The sequence below is a fragment of the Rosa rugosa genome, chromosome 1, assembly GCF_958449725.1.
Source record: "Rosa rugosa chromosome 1, drRosRugo1.1, whole genome shotgun sequence".
NCBI lineage: Eukaryota > Viridiplantae > Streptophyta > Magnoliopsida > Rosales > Rosaceae > Rosa > Rosa rugosa.
In genome coordinates, this window is record NC_084820.1 from 32967030 (window position 1) to 32985132 (window position 18103).

General features: G+C 40.0%; 2 protein-coding genes across 2 annotated transcripts; one reads left to right on the forward strand and one right to left on the reverse strand.

The window, feature by feature from the left end:
- Nucleotides 1-7531: 7531 nt before the first annotated feature.
- Nucleotides 7532-16395, forward strand: LOC133724702 (uncharacterized). Its single transcript, XM_062151518.1, has 9 exons — nucleotides 7532-8276; nucleotides 8816-9956; nucleotides 10322-10597; nucleotides 10701-11711; nucleotides 11874-13049; nucleotides 13144-13812; nucleotides 13936-14525; nucleotides 14619-15585; nucleotides 15722-16395. Exons 1-9 carry the CDS (start codon nucleotides 7753-7755, stop codon nucleotides 16235-16237), a joined length of 6870 nt encoding a protein of 2289 aa, XP_062007502.1. The 5' UTR covers nucleotides 7532-7752; the 3' UTR covers nucleotides 16238-16395.
- An 894-nt stretch (nucleotides 16396-17289) lies between these two features.
- LOC133726424 (secreted RxLR effector protein 161-like) lies at nucleotides 17290-17894 on the reverse strand. Its single transcript, XM_062153969.1, has 2 exons — nucleotides 17744-17894; nucleotides 17290-17441 (listed from the first exon to the last, which is right to left on the reverse strand). The coding sequence occupies exons 1-2, from the start codon at nucleotides 17892-17894 to the stop codon at nucleotides 17290-17292; spliced, it is 303 nt and encodes a 100-aa protein (XP_062009953.1).
- Between the last annotated feature and the right edge of the window lie 209 nt (nucleotides 17895-18103).

Genomic DNA, 18103 nt, shown 5'->3' on the forward strand with positions numbered 1-18103 from the left:
TGAAAGATTTTCTATTTTCTATTAGCTTGACACAATTAAATCTTAAAAATATTTGCAAAAATGTGATTATAATCATCAAGCATTCAATAACAATACAAAATGTTTGTAAGGTACAAGTGTTGTGCAGTTTCATCATTGTGCACGTGTCACTCACTTGAAATTGGAGTATAGGTACGTATCAACCCTGATGACAAAGTTAAGTGAAAAAAAAGGTGTGTCATACTTTTATTTGATAAGAAAATATTAACATGCACATACTTGTCTATATATTAACTTGTAAAGAATAAAAATTCTAAATTCACATAAAATACTTGTACAAAATGCCCTTTATTCCCTATCTTGACAAAGCCTATAGCAATTTTGGCAACTCAGTATCATACAATTCAGACGATGACATCAAGGGAATGAGGGTAACACATTGTACATTTGATAAATGGACCGGACCACCAACTTATAATATGTGGCAATTAGATACCATATCCGGCATGCTCATCCAGTACTCTTTCTTTGTAGGATTAATGATGAGAGCAATATTTGCTATGTTTTAAATGCTGAACTCTTTACATTTTACTTAGTTATTTCCTTAATATTATCATTTCTAACTTAGTTTTTGTTTTTAGGTACTTTTGAGTCCATAAATGTAATACCCTATAAATTCGTATTAATTTTTGATGATTTTCTGGAATTATTAAGTTGATTGTTGGGATGATTTCGTAGTTCCGGAATGGAGTGGAATTATTTTCGGACGAATAATTATTCGAAACACATAATTTTAGGGAGCCCAAAAGGTTGACTTTTTATACGTTGAGGTTCTCCGAAAATTTCCTTCACAAAAGTCGTAGAGCACGTCGATATGAGTTTGTGGACATGTGGAACGTGAAAATGGGATATCGTATGAGAAAGTTATGGTTAGCGAAAGTTTGTAGTAATTTTAGAAATTACCATAAATAGAGGTTTCTGATTTTGGAAAATCACAATTACAATTTTCGGAAGTTTCCCTTTTTGGAAACCCAACTCTCTCTGTTCTCTCTCCTCAGAAACCCTTAGACCCGCCGTTTTCCGTCCGACCCAACCCGAAATTTTCGGTCGATTCTGACGTTCTCCGGCCAAGCCACCAACCCAGATCAACTCGCTGGAACTTTTTCGTCCTCCCTGCGGTGGCGGCTTGAGCCGATTCACATCCACGGTGGCGGATTGAAGGCCGAAAGTTAGAGCGGTGTGACCCTATCAAAATTCCTTATTCTGGTGACGGCAGGACTCAAAACCAGTCGCGTTTTTCTCCTAGGAACATCCTCTTGTGATCCTTGGTGGTGGTGAGGATCGATTTGCACCGGAAGAGCTTCAACTCTAGGTGAACAGTGCTTTTGGGTTTTGACCGGCGATCGGCTACAATCTAGGCTGAGTTGGCTTAAACTCTAGGTATTAAAGTTGATCTTCGTAGTGTAAACTCTATTTTGGATGGTTGGATCTTGCTGGTTTTGAGTTTGGTCCAGCGGCACGTGGAGCCCACGTGCATCAGCTTGTGGAGGTGCGTCCGGCCATTGTTGGGGTAGTTTCTTACTTCATTATAATCTACTCGTCGATACGAGCATTTTGATAAATGATTTGTGACATTTGGAGATCGTTTTATTATGTTAAGGTTTTCCGTAATTTCAAATTGTTCGGTTTTCGATCCGTGAGGATCCGACCAATGGATCGACTTGTCGTTTGGACATATTGATCCTAGAAGCATTCCAGAGACTTTGGGTGGTCCTGGATGAGGTTCCATTTCGATTGGCATTACCTTTGGATTTTAGTTCAAAAGAGGGATTCAAACTTTAATCGCTTGTTCCGAACTTAGATGTTTTCGTACCACAAGTGGTATTAAGATGTGACATTGATGTGATTAGGTACGTGGAAAGTGTGTTGAGTGGATTGCGGCGATTATTGCTTATCTCAGTTTGTGTGTGAAGACTCAGCGGGATTCAGAGGTGAGTAAATCTCACAATGTTCATTTACTAACAAAGTTACCTTATCGTCTTAGAGTTATTTATTTAACTGTGACTATAGTTGGTAATAGTGGCATTCCTGAGTGAATGACTACGTATAAATATATTTACGTGAAATATATCTTTATCCTTGTGGATTTGATGTACGGTGAAAACAATATGCATTATTATGTTGACATTATTGTTTTGAGATGTGACTTTTCGGAAAACAATATATTTTGGAAATGATGGTTTCTATTGTTTTAAAAAGTATTGAGATTGGCGTAATATTTTGGGTCCAGTGCAACTCGCTTAATGTTTTAGTCTTGTTACAGATGGTGAGCAAGATTGGGAAATCTTTGAGTAGATTTGTGGAACATTTTGGGTCCAGTGCGACTCGCTTAATGTTTTGATCTTTGTCACGGGTGGTGAACGAGATCGGGTCACGGATGGTGACGGAGATTGGGTTACAGATGGTGACTAGGATTAGGTCACAGATGGTGATCGTAATCGGTGTAACATTTTTAAGTCCAGCGTAACTTCTATAAATGTTTTGATATGTGGAGATAGGGGTTTCAAGACCAGATGGGTTTGAAAAATCAAATGTCACAGATGGTGACCAAGGCCTGTAATCGAGAACCAAGCGTTTGGCCGGGTGATTGGTTACGATCAGTTAGAGCTCTAGTCTGTCTGGCGAAGGTACTTCGTGGGGGTAACTGCAGGTTACCGGAGACTCATGAGTATATGTTTTAAAAGAGAGTCTTGAGAGTACTCTTTCTTTTATTGTCCATGAGGGACTTTGACTTTCATATTTGAATTGTTGAGATTTCAATTAATATGATTTGTCATGGAGTGACACGTGTTTTCTTTTGAGAAAAGGATGTTGAGTTTTGGAAAAGAAAACAATGTGTGAGTTGCTTCCTCAAGTTGATTTGAGTGGATTTATCGCGATTTGTGTGAGTTACTTCCTAGATTGCTCTGATTACCTATTGGGATAATTGTTATAATTTAGAAGTTATGTTTATGTACTTCGGATTATGTTAACTTTCAGATTTTTAGTGAACTGAGGAAGTGATGGATTAATTTTTACTTGGATGTGGAGTGGTTGTGATTTAGGGAGCAGGATGGCTGTTGGAGATTAAAGGTGGTTTATTTAGAAGTGTAAATATATTTTCTACAGGTTTTGAGTAATCATTTTTAGGGGTGACTCTGCCGAATTTTAGATAGAGTTATTCTTAAGGTAGGCCCCGCAGGGCCACCTCGGATTTTAGGGTGAAATCTGGGGCGGATCCTGTCACCATCCAACCCACAAAGAACACAACGAGATGCCAAGGTAATTCCACGCCGCTGCAATACTTCCTCCGACAACACCTTACCACGTAAAACCTTCCATGAAAGAAGAGAGATACGAGGAGTAATATATTTAGACCATATAAGCTTACCCCAATTTGTTGGAGGAAGACATGGACGAAGAAAGTGAAAAGCCTCCTTTGCAGTTTATTCACCCGATGCGGAAGGAACCCAAATCAACTTATCTGGCATATTTGGAGATAAAGCAATAGGAACTTTACTAATTAAATCATAGAGGTCTGGAAAATGAAGTTGAAGCAAGGAGGGAAAATTCCAAGCTTCATTATGAACATAATCAGCTACCAACTCATCCATGAGAGTAGCTAAGCCTGCATTATTATTCCCCAAAAAATCAAGAAGTGGCTTACCCAAGAAATTATCTCGCCAAAATAACACTGATCTCCCACAACCAATGAGCCACCTAGAATTTTCTTGAACCTGAGCCCAAAATCTTCTCACACCTGGCCAAATAGAAGAACTTGCATAAGAACAACGCAAGACCCCATTACGCCAAAAGCTAGCTTGGAGAGCTACCAACTGAAGAAGAAGAGAACACCTCCCAGCTTCGCTTGAGAAGAAGAAATTGATTTTGGAGAGTAAGTGTTGCTCTAAGCCTAGCCCACCTTCCTCAAGAGATGAACAACAATTTATCCAAGCTACCAAGGGAACACCTCGCTTATCAATGGAGCCAGACCATAGATAATTCCTGCACCATAACTCCAAACGCCGTAGTTGTGACTTGTGAAGTAGGCCATTCATAAACTTGAAAGCTGTACACAAGCATGCTATTAAAACAGACTTAAGCAATTGAAGCCTGCCAGCCATGGAAAGATTGGTATTAAAACTATTTGCATTAGTTTCGATTATATTTCTTTTATTCTCCATTTATTTTTTATTCAATAAAAAATAATTCTAAGCGATATTTCTTTTCAGTAACCTATTTGGTATTAATTTTGGGTGGTTTCTTATACTTGTCTCTTAATAAAGTATATGAGACATATACTTTAGGTTAATATTGTCAAGTTATCAACACAGTTTCTTGATGTTGTGCTAAATTCTCTATTTCACTTCAATCAAAGTATTTGGACCCAAAATGAACATTTTGGCCTGACAAGGCATGTGTTGGAGAAATTGAGCCAATGTCAGTGGCTCAAGCTACATATTGTCGACAAGCTCGAAATATATATTTAGAAGCTAAATAAAGCCTACTATGAAAGCATGGAAGCATGGAAACATGAAAAGTCAACTTTAGCACATTTTCCTACTTCGGCTAGGAGAAACCGAGCTAAACAAGGAAGTAGGGGCGGCAGACTAACCAAATGAAATCTAAATGAGCTAAAACTTTCCAGATTAATTCTAGAAAGCCCAATGATCATTTCTTATGAAGAGTGCCAGAGCTAGATTTGAGTGGAAGGCCTTCAAACAATCGGTCCAATTTTCTACAGAAGCAAAACTTGAAAACTGGACCTGTAAGAGGTCCAGCAGCATTTCCAGCCCAACCGCATGGAATAAAGCTCTGAAAATTTGTCAGGATGATCTACACTCATAGTGGAACATTTTTTATGAAGAAGTCAAACGCTCATTCTGAAGGCTTGTTGGAGAAATAATTGAAGGAATAAAGGGGCAGAAACTGACCTAAAACCAGCTCAATATTCACATGTTCATATTTCCTACCCACATGAAGAAAGCTAGATGCTTTTCTTTTTTTCCTTGGATATATTTTTCTACAACAATCTCTTTAATCACTTCCATGTTTTTGCACCTTCATGCCTTGCTTTCATTTCATCATTTCTCTATCTTTTCCATATTTTACAAATCACTTTCATACTCCACTTTCATTATTTTTCTTCCACTCATCATTTCACTCTTCTTTTTATTCCCTATATAAACACATTCTCTTCTCATTCTAACACACACATTCACAACACAACATCAAAACATCTCTAAGATGATCTAAGTTCTCTCTAGAGCAACCTCTCTAAGAGCAACTCCTCTCCTTCTCTTTCTCTTACCGGTGATCACACTCCTAGTCCTAGTCTTCTCAGAAGCCGACTTTCAGTGCCACTAAACCCTCTGTCAACGTACTTTTGTCCTAGTCTCCTCGAGAGCCGATTGTAGTACCACGACCAAACACCAACACAACACCCATTCACAACATCAAAACATCTCTAAGATGATCTAAGTTCTCTCTAGAGCAAACCTCTCTAAGAGCAACTCCTTTCCTTCTTTTTCTCTTACCGGTGATCACACTCCTAGTCCTAATCTTCTCAGAAGCCGACTTTCAGTGCCACTAAACCCTCTGTCAACGTACTTCGGTCCTAGTCTCCTCGAGAGCCGATTGTAGTACCACGACCAAACACCGACACCAAATACCGATTCACATTCAACAACAACATCTCTAAGATGATCTAAGTTCTCTCTAAGAGCAACTCCTCTCCTTCTCTTTCTCTTACCGGTGATCACCCGACTTTCAGTGCCACTAAACCCTCTGTCAACGTACTTCGGTCCTAGTCTTCTCAGAAGCCGACTTTCAGTGCCACTAAACCCTCTGTCAACGTACTTCGGTCCTAGTCTCCTCGAGAGCCGATTGTAGTACCACGACCAAACACCGACACCAAGACACATTCACATTCAACAACAACATCTCTAAGATGATCTAAGTTCTCTCTAGAGCAACCTCTCTAAGAGCAACTCCTCTTCTTCTCTTTCTCTTACCGGTGATCACACTCCTAGTCCTAGTCTTCTCAGAAGCCGACTTTCAGTGCCACCAAACCCTCTGTCAACGTGCTTCGGTCCTAGTCTCCTCGGGAGCCGACGGTAGTGCCGCGACCACAACGGTTACAGAACCAGTCAAGCAAGGGTAACGCCCTAGCAACCCAGCCAAGCTAAAGTCACGCTTTAGCAAGTTCTCCTCACTTCCCAGTGGTTCTCGCTCTGCTCGATCTACAACATCGAGTATCGATTGTGATTTTCAAGAAGCTCAGCAAAAGTCCTCGCCACGAGGCACAAAGAATCCCACGACGAGGTTGGTGCTCTCCTCGTCCACAATTGCTTGAAAGAAGTCAGGTCAAGGGACACCCCCGACGACCGCACCCGAACGGTGCTGGCACGCCCGCGCAAGAAAAGAGATTGTTGACCAGCTGCAACAAAATTGGAGCCAAACACAAAGAGAAAAAGTTCCATCCCACCCCAGTCTCGAATCTTGATCCGCCTGTTGGAGGAAAGATCTCACATTGGAAAAGTGACAAATAAAATAAAACTTATAAGTGGGTGGATCTCACCTAATTGTACCGACACCTTTTGTAATTAAAAACCCAACACCTAACAGGTGGTTAAGTTGGGACAGTATCGGTACAATGGTGAACCACGGGCTACACTTGTCGCTGTTTAACATGGTATCAGAGCGGGTCTCTCTCCAATTGCGTCTCCAATTGTCATGGGCCCAAATTTGGGTTCCTTATATTGCCATCGGAAAATTCCGATTGGATTGTTACCAAGTCTCTGATGTGGGCCTTGGATTTTTATATTGGCCAAGTCTCCAATATGAGACTTATGTCCCAATTTCCAATGTGGAATTGGATTGTTAATTAATTTCACGTGCAGACCTAGAGTTAGGTTGCACGTGAAGGGGCGTGTTGGAGGAAAGATCTCACATTGGAAAAGTGACAAATAAAATATAACTTATAAATGGGTGGATCTCACCCAATTGTACCGAGACCTTTTGTAATTAAAAACCCAACATCTAACAGGTGGTTAAGTTGGGACAGTATCGGTACAATGGTGGACCACGGGCTACGCTTGTCGCTGTTTAACACCGCCATTATTCATAACTCAATATTTTCAGTAGTTTACTCCTTCCACAACACCCATTCTTTGGTTTGACAATTTCATTCCTATATTTTCAGTAGTTTACTCCTTTCACAACACCCATTCTTTGGTTTGACAATTTCATTCCTATGGTGTCATGATCAACATTGTGTCACAGATTTGTAAACAATGTTTTGTTGAATATTCCAAGTACGAATTCACACACCCATTTGCTTATATTTTTAACATTTTCAAAATACTAAATTAGTTATAGGTAGAATTTGAGCTAAAATATATAGTCAGCGTCGAAATGTGCTGGACTGTTGGCCGGGCAGCACGAGGCGGTCAAATCATTTTGATCGAGTCGATCTGCTTCGAAGCTAGTAATGAAAGTTCCCATTGTTTTTTTTTTTTTTTCTGATAAATGCCTCTTTATTCGTCTTCCTTTTGTTCTTGTTCCTCATCTTAGTCTAGCACCTCCTCCTTCCTTCTGCTACGTTGCCAGCGATTTCCACCAATACCACCTTCATCAATCTCCTTCAACCCGTAAAGCGGAACTTGAAAAAGTTCCAGCAGCCACTTCCACCAAGACAAGACCCAAACTAGTGTCTTCATCGTCTAACTTGATATGGATGTGCCTTCGTCATCTTCTTCCAAAACCCAAACAGTTACTTCGTCATCATCTAGTTCACCCTCTAACTGGGAACATGATGTCTTCCTCAGTTTTAGGGGCGAGGACACCCGCAATAGTTTTACAGACCATTTACACTATGCTATGAACCAGAGAGGAATCGACACATTTCGAGATACCGAAAAGCTTCAGAGGGGGAAATCCATTTCACCAGAACTTCTGAAAGCAATAGAAGAGTCCAAGTTTGCAGTTACCGTTCTTTCAACCAACTATGCTACTTCAACTTGGTGTCTGGATGAACTTGCGCATATTCTTGAATGCAAGAAACTGAGGGGACTACAAGTTCTTCCGGTTTTTTATCATGTAGAACCATCTGAGATAAGGAAGCAAACTGGAAACTATGGCAAGGCTTTTGCTAAGCATGAGATACATTTCAAGGACAATATGAGAAAGGTGGACAAGTGGAGGAAAGCTTTAGAGGATATAGCTGGTCTCTCCGGATGGCATGTGACAGAGGATAGGTAATTCTATTTAGTTGTTCAATTCGAAGAAATTTTTTATATTCACTATATTTTTTCATCATCTCTTACTTTAACTTGATGGTCAAACTCTGACTATTTCTAATAAGCACTAATCATCAATATATGTTGAAACAATGAAGATGTCGATTTTACTTTCGGTTTTGAGGTAGAGATTAGAAAGTACGTTCATTTTGGCTGGAATGATTTCTTATTGTCAATTTGTACCTTTTGGTTATGCCGGTGTCACATTCTCTAGTACTGCTTTTGGTCTCAGTTGCTTTTCTTTATCATTTCTATACTAGCATGAGTGGAATCTTATGTGAAAAAAATAAAAATTAGTGGGAATGTTTTTCGGTTGTGAGATAGTTTCTTCAGTTGTCAGTTTTTCTTTATTAAATCTTCTGTTGTTTTAGATTTGACCAGAATTATTTGATTGAGTTGGATTCTGTTAATATATTTGAGGGATATAAATGTGAACTTTTCTACGTTATGGTTAAAAGATCCGTCTTCTCTTTGTTTTGTCATCGTTATATATGCAGGAGAGAATCAGAAGTTATTCAAGAAGTAGTTAATCAGATTCTAAATGTACTGAACAAAATGTTATCCGTTCCTGAAAGAGAGTTAATCGGAATGGATGCCCGTATAATAGAAATAGAGTCTCGCTTGGATCTAGAGTCAAATGATGTTCTTACCGTAGGGATTTGGGGGATGGGGGGAATTGGTAAGACAAGTACTCTTGCTAAGGAAGTATTCAAAAAGATCTGTAACCAATTTCATCCTAGCGGCTTCGTTTCCCAAGTTAGATTGCAATCTGAAGTTGAGTTGCATCGACATCTCTGTGAATCCTTTTTGGGGGATGGCAATATAAATATCGACACCAGTGAAAAAGGGATCAAGTTATTGAAGAAGGCACTGTATAAGAAAAAGGTGCTTATTGTTCTGGATGATGTTGATGAATTCAAACAAATAGAATGTCTAGCACCTGGAGGCCCGCTTGGAGAGAATATTTGGGGTGGAGGGAGTCGACTGATTATAACAACTAGAGATAGGAGCCCATTGAGAAACTTTAATGTACAAGAAAATAAAATATATGAGGTTGAAAAACTGAGAGATGAGGAAGCTTTTCAGCTGTTATGTCAGAAAGCCTTCAAGAAAGACAATCCCCCAGAAGAGTTTGTAGCGTTGTCCAAGAGTTTTCTGCAATATGCTAGTGGCCTTCCTTTAGCTCATGAAGTTCTAGGGTCATACTTGTCTAGACTAAAGGTAGATGAATGGTCAGAGATATTGCATAGACTAGACGATGATCAAGATAAAGACATTTTCAGTGTGCTTCAAATAAGCTTCGATGGATTACAGGATACAGATAGGAAAATATTTTTGGACATTGCATGTTTCTTCAATGGCGAGGATCATGTCCGTGTAAAGAATATATTGAAAGGTTGTGGCTTTTCTTCCAGAATAGGTATAAGCAACCTCATTGACAAGTCTCTGATTAAAATTGAAAGAAATAAACTGTGGATGCATGATTTACTACGGTGCTTGGGTTGGCATATTGTTCGTGGAGAATCTTCTTTTCCAGGTCAACGTAGCAGGTTGTGGCTCAATGACAATGTACACAAGTACGAAGGCAGAGGGTCATGGCGTTTTGAGGATGCTCGTAGCGTGCTCATGGACAATACGGTAAGAGCTAGCTATTTACACGCACCCATGCACATAATATCTGTGTGTGTGGTGTGTGTACACTTATGTATGTAACAGGTACCCGTTCCCCTGGTCAGCTGCTGACCAGGGATTATTTGGTCACTTACAATCGGACGATTGACAGATAAGTGATGAGAACTGGGGTGAGATCTGTCAACCGTCCGATTTCAATCGGACGGTAAGTGACCAAATAATCCCTGGTCAGCAGCTGACCAGGGGAACAGGACTAGTATATAACATACATTATGTACTGTTCTTAAGCATGTGCTATCAATTATTATAGGATAAATCTTAAATGTATCTTTCAATTATAATTGAATCTTACATGGAAGTGTTTTGTATAGGGGACAACTACTGTTGAAGGCTTATTCTTAAGCTTGCCTGAAAAAGAAGAAATGCCATTGGAAGATGACCCGTTCTTAACTATGGGCAACCTACGATTGCTGAAGATTTGTAATGTAAATTTTCTGGATGTGCACTTCAGATATGTCTCTAAGAATTTACGACTTTTGGAATGGCACGAATGCCCTCTAGTATCTCTGCCATCTAGTTTTAAATCGGACAAGTTGGTTGAATTAAAGATGCCTAACAGCCGCATTGAACAACTATGGAATGAAACGGTATTTTTCTTGCATGGGATTTGTCATGAAGTTCGGTTATCCTAGTTTGCTTAGTTAAATGTTTTCTAATTGCTCTCATTTTTCTTTTCTTATTTCATAACAGCTTTCTCTGAAAATGCTTATACTCATGGATCTTTCTGACTGCAAGTATTTAACCAAGACCCTGGACTTCAGTAAGATCCCAAAGCTTGAGAAATTGATCCTTAAAGGTTGTATAGAGTTATTGGAGGTTCACCCTACTATTGGGGATCTCCAACATTTGGTTTTATTGAACTTGAAAGGTTGTGAAAGTCTAGAGAACCTTCCTCAATCCATCAGGTTGAGATCTCTTCGAACTTTTATTCTTTCGGGATGTTCAAAACTCAGACACTTTCCAGAGATTGTGGGGAACATGGATACTTTATCAGAACTTTATTTAGATGGCACGGCTATACGGGAGCTGCCTGTATCAATCCAGCATTTGGAAGGCCTCATTTTACTTAATCTAAGTGGGTGCAGGAACCTTCTCAGTCTTCCAAGCATCCTTTCTAGTAGTTTGACATCACTGAAATTTCTCTATCTGTCACTATGCTCACGTATGGACAGACTGCCGGATAACATAGGCTGCTTGGAACACTTGGAGGAGCTTGATGCGTGTAATATTGCTATAAGAAAAGTGCCCGATTCCATTTTTCTCCTCAAGAATCTTAAATTATTGTGTTTCCATGGCTGTGCTAGATCCACAGGCTTAGAGTTGCCAAGCAAGTTCTCAGGTTTAAGATCTTTGACAACACTAAACCTAGGTGGATGTAATCTCGCAGAAGGAGCAATCCCCAATGACATTGGTGATTTATTCTCACTGCAGAGTCTGGATTTAAGTGAGAACAACTTTTTCACCATACCTGAAAGCATCTCTCAGCTTTCTGAGCTTACAGAAATTTCTCTGTTTAAGTGTAGCAAACTATGGACGTTACCAAAAGATCTTCCGTCAAGTCTAAGAAATTTAAATGTACGTGGTTGTCCTATGCTGACAAGTTCTTCATCTAGTTGGAGGAGATATCCGCCTCAAAAGGGTTTGAGTATCATAAACTGTCGAAAACCAGAGGAGGATGAAATCTTTCCCGAACTCTATAAGGTTCCATTCTCTCTCTCAATCGCACCGATGTTAAAAAGAAAAATCTTTTACTCTAAGTATAGCTGTATATATATGCTTTTCTTGAATCATATTGTCATCAAGTTCAACAGTGCTTTTCTTTCAGGTATTTATCTAATTACTCTCTTTTATACGCACATGCAGTTTCGTTTGGGAAATCTGGAAGAACTCGATCTTTCCAACTGCCAACACTTGAAGAAGATCCCTGACTTGAATGGGGTTCCAAATCTTAAGAAATTGAACCTTGAAGGTTGTGAAAAATTATCAGAGGTTCACCCAACCATTGGGTGTCTCCAACATTTGGTGTTTCTGAATTTGAAAGGATGTGTAAATCTAGAGAGCCTTCCCAGTTCTATCAGCTTGAAGTCTCTAAACATGTTTGTTCTTTCGGGATGTTCAAAGCTGAAAGAGTTTCCAAACATTAAGGGAGAAATGAACAATTTGTCACAACTGCATTTAGATGGGACGGCGTTAAGGCATCTGCGAATTCCGATGATGCATTTGAAAGGCCCAATTTTGATAAATCTGTCAGGCTGCAGGAACCTTTTGACTGTTCCAATCCTATTCAGTCTAAAATCTCTCAATCTATCACGGTGCTCAACTATATTCAAATTGCCACCGAGCCTGGCATACATGGAACATTTGGAGGAGCTTGATGCCTCTGAAACTGCTATAACAGGATTACCCCAGTCCATTTTACTCTTGAAGAAACTTAAAGTGTTATCATTCTGTGGATGCAAAGGTTTGCAATTGCCTAAATGGTTCTCGGATTTAAGCTCTTTGACATCATTAAATCTACGGAGGTGTAGTCTAGCAGAAGAAGTCCTTGATAGCCTCTACAGCTTATCTGCTCTGCAGATTTTGGATTTGAGTGAAAACAATCTTTCGATCATACCTAGTGGAATTGGTCGCTTATCCTCTTTGAAGCTATTGAATTTGAGTGAGAACAATTTTGACAATATACCAAATGAAATCGGTCACTTATCCTCTTTGCAGGTCTTAGATTTGAGTGAAAACAGCTTCATGAGTATACCTGATGAGAGCATCTCTCATCTTTCTGAGCTGACAGAACTACGCTTGTTTAGATGTAGTAAGCTACAGTCCTTGCCGAATAATCTTCCCTTCAATCTAAAACATGTCCATGCACAAGAATGTGCTATGTTGAAGAATAACGCAGATACTTTGACAATATGGGCATCTGGAAAGGGGTTCTGTTTCATAAATTGCAGACAATCTGACCAGGATGATGGTCAGCCAAATCACCTCCCAGTTCCAGTTCCCAAAGACCGTATTGAACTACTCTTTCCTATATACATTGAGGTCTCTCTCTCTCTCTCTCTCTCTCTCTCTCTCTCTCTCTCTCTCTCTCTCATACAGATAAGTTACTTAAATTTTTTCTTTTCTTTTGTTACAGGACCGAGTTTATGGCAAAAAACCATTTGAAATTCGCTTTCCACATTCGTGGAGTACAGGACTGAGTGCCGGAATTCCAAATTCGTGGAGTCGTTGGAGAAATGGCCCTTCCGTGACAATCCCACTCTCTGATGGTAACAGTACGTGGATGGGACTTGCTCTTTTTGTTGTTTTTGATATCCTTGAGCAAGACATTTTCAACAAGAGCTGGGAATCGGAGGAGACAGTCTGTGATTTTCACACCGATGTTGGGCATGATACTTCCCTAGTTTTTCAAAACTTCATAGACTTCAGGACTGGGTCATATGGTCTTAGTTGCTATGAACCACGTGGTGGGCAATTTAGTGGGTTGTTCGATAAACCAAGTTCACGACTTCGAGCTTCAGTTTCAACAAAGAGACCAAATTTAAAAGTTAGAGGTTGTGGGATACATCTAATATCAGAGGAATATGCTGCAGAGTTTGTTAAAAGTATAGCAACTCAGACTACTAATTCAACTCAGAGTCATCTTGATTCCAATTTTGATCGACATTGCGAGGACATATTAGATGAGGAAACAACTGGTGCCCTGATAGAACAGGGATCTACTAATTCAACTTTCAATGAAGATAGCTGCAGCAAAGTTAACTCTAAGATCAAACTCAGAGGAGAGCTGTCGATACTCTATGAGGTCTCTCTCTCTCTCTCTCTCTCTCTCTCTCTCTCTCTCCCTCTCCCCCACATAAGTCTGTACCTCTACTAGGGTCACTAATTCAGTTCACCAAATAACGTGACTATTTTTTTGCTTTAACAGGGAAGCAAGGGACGTCAGAAGAGTTTCCACTTTTGCTTTCCTGCTTCAGTAATTTCAACCCTGCCTTGGTTCTTCCATCACCATGCAGGGGATGTAACATTGTGTTACATCACTAAAAACTTACTTGATGATCAGAGATGGGTGGGATTAGAACTATATGTTCAATTTTCTCGGTGTACATCTACTTCGACATCTGGCAATAGTAGTTTTTTCTTTTATGTTGATTTATGCTCTCATGATCATGGAAGTATGGTAATGCACGGATCCCTCAAGATAAAGAGTTGTGTTGGGACCTCAGATCAACTTGTTGTATTACATGTACCACGTGTTCATTTTCAACAACAGTTGAATCAATGTCAGGGTATCAGCGCATTGTTCAGAACCATTAATGCAGAAATGGAGGTCCAAGTGTGTGGAAGCCGTTTAGCATTTGAGCATGATTTGGAAGACTTGACCCATTCATTAACTGCTGCTGCCAGCACTTTGGGGCAACATGTCCTCACTCAACTATGTTCCCAGGCCCAACCTGTTGATCGACGCAATGCAGAGGAAGCAGAAATGCCCATCAATTGCTGTTCCTGGTTTAGAAGGTTGAACTAATTCCTAATTTGCTGCAGAGAAAAGTTTTATTTGCTAATGCATCAATTAATTCTCCAAGTAAAACTCTTATAAATCTTTTGCAGAAGTACTGCACTTGTACTACCAGAACAAGCTCCTTCTTCTTCAATTGGGCGGCTGCGAAATCATAGATGCTATCTCCAGCAACAGCAAGGTTTTGGGGAGTCTGACCTTACCCAATTGGTCCACTCCAGATCAGTAACATTACTCCACTCGAAAAGCCTTTTGGAAAACAGGGATAGAAACCATGAAAACGTTGCCGAAGAAGATAAATCGTTGGTGTTGGCTCGTCATCATGTACATATAATGGCTGAGACTCAACTTCAGGGAAGATATAGTTTACCACGGTGGAAGAGATGCCTGAAGTTGTTGCTTCGACAGTCCAAGGTGGCTACTCTCAGTCTTTGTGGACACGCAATTTCAGCTTTCAAGAATTTTGATCCTTTCTCCCCATACAATATTATTTGTTTCTCTGACAAGGAAATTCCAGTGTGGTTCAAACATGAGATGTCATATCAGATGTCTTCTAGGTCTAGGGTGGGAATCAAACTACCTCCAAGATTGCACGAGGATGAGAACTGGAAAGGACTTGCTATATGTGTTGCGTTTGAAGTTCATGACCAGCGTCCAACTACCTCCCCGGTCAAACTTCTCTGTCACTTGAGAGCCAAGGACAACTATTGCTTGAATCATATCCCTATGTGTTGCATCAATGAAGAGAAACTCAAGTCGCTGCATCTTGGTAGATTCATTTGGCTAACCTACATTCCCCGTATTTTGCTAACGGAGTTCAGTGTGATTAGTGATGTAGAGGCCAGAATTTATGTTAGTTGCAGAGGCTTGACAGTAGAGAAGAGTGGTATACGTCTCTTGTACAGGCAAGAAGAGGGGGAGTTTGAGAACACAATAACCGAGTGCTGGACATCTTTCTTTGATAATCTGTCTTTCATCCGTCAACTAGTAGAAGCAGATGATCAAAATATTCAACCATGGATAAGACATGAACTTCCGATGCTTGAAGGTCATATCAAGGTCTATCTTCCTCTCTCTGCCTCCTTATTACACACACACACACACACACATATGTTTTTTCTTATCGAATCTATTACATCTATTTAACACTGTCATAGTTACATAAATATGCATTCTATTTTTATTTTGTATGTAGGTCTTTGAACCGGATTTAATATATAATGCAATCCCCCCGTCTAATGAAATTCCGGAGTGGTTCGGGCACCGCATTGAGGACCCCTGGGATGCCAGCTGTGGCTGGCAATTCCAGTTACCACCACCTTTGAGTGACACAAATTGGATAGGATTAGCTCTCTTTGTATCATATCGTATTAGCAGAAATTATTTGCAGGAAAGTGTTTTGTACCCCTTTATTATATCATTGAAAACTGAGAAGAATGGTTTGTCCTCTCTCCATCGGTATCAAATGAGCAATGAAGAATTTGAGTTCCTAAAGCGCTGTTGTACTGTGCATCGTGAATTTTTCTGGCTCTCCTACATACCACGACGCTGGTTTCTACATCAGCTAAATGATGAGTCTGTCCTCATAGTTTTATCTGGTCTGAACTGCTGGACGCCGGACATGGTCTATCTTCGTTTTGTGTATGCGGATGAGGTGGAAGAGTTTAAGCAGCTCTGTTTCAATCTTCATCGACCCCCTGCCCAACAGTAAAACAATTAGGTTCACGGAATATGGGTTGTATTTCTTGTACTATACCTTCAATTAATTTATCAAGACATTTGTTTAGCAGAGATGGACGTTGAAACTTCTAAAGACCCTCCGAGTATCCTTCACCGGCCGTGGGCCTTGTGCATATGCAATTTGGACCGTAAGGCGGTCAAGATAGAATTGTGTCTATTAACGAATTAAATATTATTTAGTCTCTGAATTTTAATTTAAAAAACACTTCAGTCATGCCCTTCTAATTTTATATGTGTAATTTTTGTATTCTCAATTTTGGACCAATAGGTCCATTCCGTACTGTCCATCCAAAAGCAAATGGGTACCCAAAAATTGTTGTGCTCCCCATCTTGGTTTTCAGATTCTTTTGGTTGACGTTGTGCTCTCGGCCAAGTGCAGAAGAAGCAGCAATGGAGGCCATTAATCGAGGAGAGAGAATACATATCCATTTTCTCTCTCCTCTGCGTTGAGCTGATGATAACAATGGAGGCCATTAATCCACCATCGATGATAAATCTGGTGACATGAGTCAAATAAAATAAGGTTGAGAGAATGAATTTTATGATATTTTATTTATCTCACAGTGGAGGTATATAAAGAAGATTATAGGAATACAATTGACTTACGTCACTATTCTCAACCACACATAGAATAGGTAAGTACTAACTACGATATAATTATAATATATTACATCCCTAATGTTATGCCATGACTCACGCCAACACTCCCCCTCAAGTTGGCGCATACACATCAACCATGCCAAACTTACTTAGTGAGTCATAAAACGCCTTCCTGGAAACTCCTTTGGTAAGTATATCTGTAGGTTACTCTTCAGTAGGAACAAAAGGAAAGCTAATAATTTTGGCATCTAGCTTCTCCTTTATAAAGTGACGATCAACCTCCACAAGCTTAGTACGATCATGCTGTACTAGATTCTGTGATATATCAATAGCTGCCTTGTTGTCGCAATACAACTGCATAGTACTTTTGAGTTTGAAACCCAGGTCACGTAATAGATTTCTTAGCCACAGCAATTCACACACTCAATGAGCCATACCTCTATACTCGGCCTTAGCACTAGATCGTGCCACAACTTTCTGTTTCTTACTCTTCCATGTAACCAAATCACCTCCCACGAAGGTAAAGTAACCTGATGTCGACCTCCTATTTGTAATATTTCCAGCCCAATCTGCATCTGTGAAGCCACAAACCTAGAGAATGTTGTTGTGTTTAGAAAACAGCACTCCCCTTCCTAGAGCTGACTTCAAGTACTTCAAAATTCGCATAACAGCATCCATGTGACTCTCACTCAGGTTATGCATGAACTGACTCACCACACTTACCACATATGCAACATCTGGTCTAGTATGAGCCAAATAAATCAAGCGCCCAACCAACCTCTGATAGCGAGCTCGATCAGTAGGTACCTGATTTGGATACTCAGCTAAACAATGTTTCTGCTCAATAGGAGTATCATAGGTCTGCAATCCAACAAACCTGTCTCTGTCAGTAAGTCAAGAACGTACGTCCTTTGGCACAGGTAGATCCCTTCTCTCCCCCTGGTTACCTCAATTCCTAGGAAGTACTTAAGTTCACCCAAGTCCTTCATCTCAAACTCAGAGGCTAGCTGTCTCTGCAGTCTATCCATCTTAACAGTATCATTGCTAGTGATTATCATATCATCCACATAAATAATTAGAGCGGTTACCTTCCCTTATTGATGCTTGAGGAACAAGGTATGGTCTGAGTTGCTCTGTCTGTAACCAACCTTTCGCATGAATTGTGAAATCTTCCAAACCAAGCACGAGGTGACTGTTTGAGACCATACAGAGATTTTCTCAGTGTGCATACAAAATC

Coding starts and splice junctions, on each gene's coding strand:
- LOC133726424 (XM_062153969.1), bottom strand. CDS start 17,894: ATGGATAGACTGCAGAGACAGCTAGCCTCTGAGTTTGAGATGAAGGAC. Junction 17,442..17,743: donor TGACTTACTGACAGAGACAG/GTTTGTTGGATT, acceptor GTGGCTTCACAG/ATGCAGATTGGGCTGGAAAT.
- LOC133724702 (XM_062151518.1), top strand. CDS start 7,753: ATGGATGTGCCTTCGTCATCTTCTTCCAAAACCCAAACAGTTACTTCG. Junction 9,957..10,321: donor GCGTGCTCATGGACAATACG/GTAAGAGCTAGC, acceptor TGTTTTGTATAG/GGGACAACTACTGTTGAAGG. Junction 10,598..10,700: donor AACAACTATGGAATGAAACG/GTATTTTTCTTG, acceptor ATTTCATAACAG/CTTTCTCTGAAAATGCTTAT.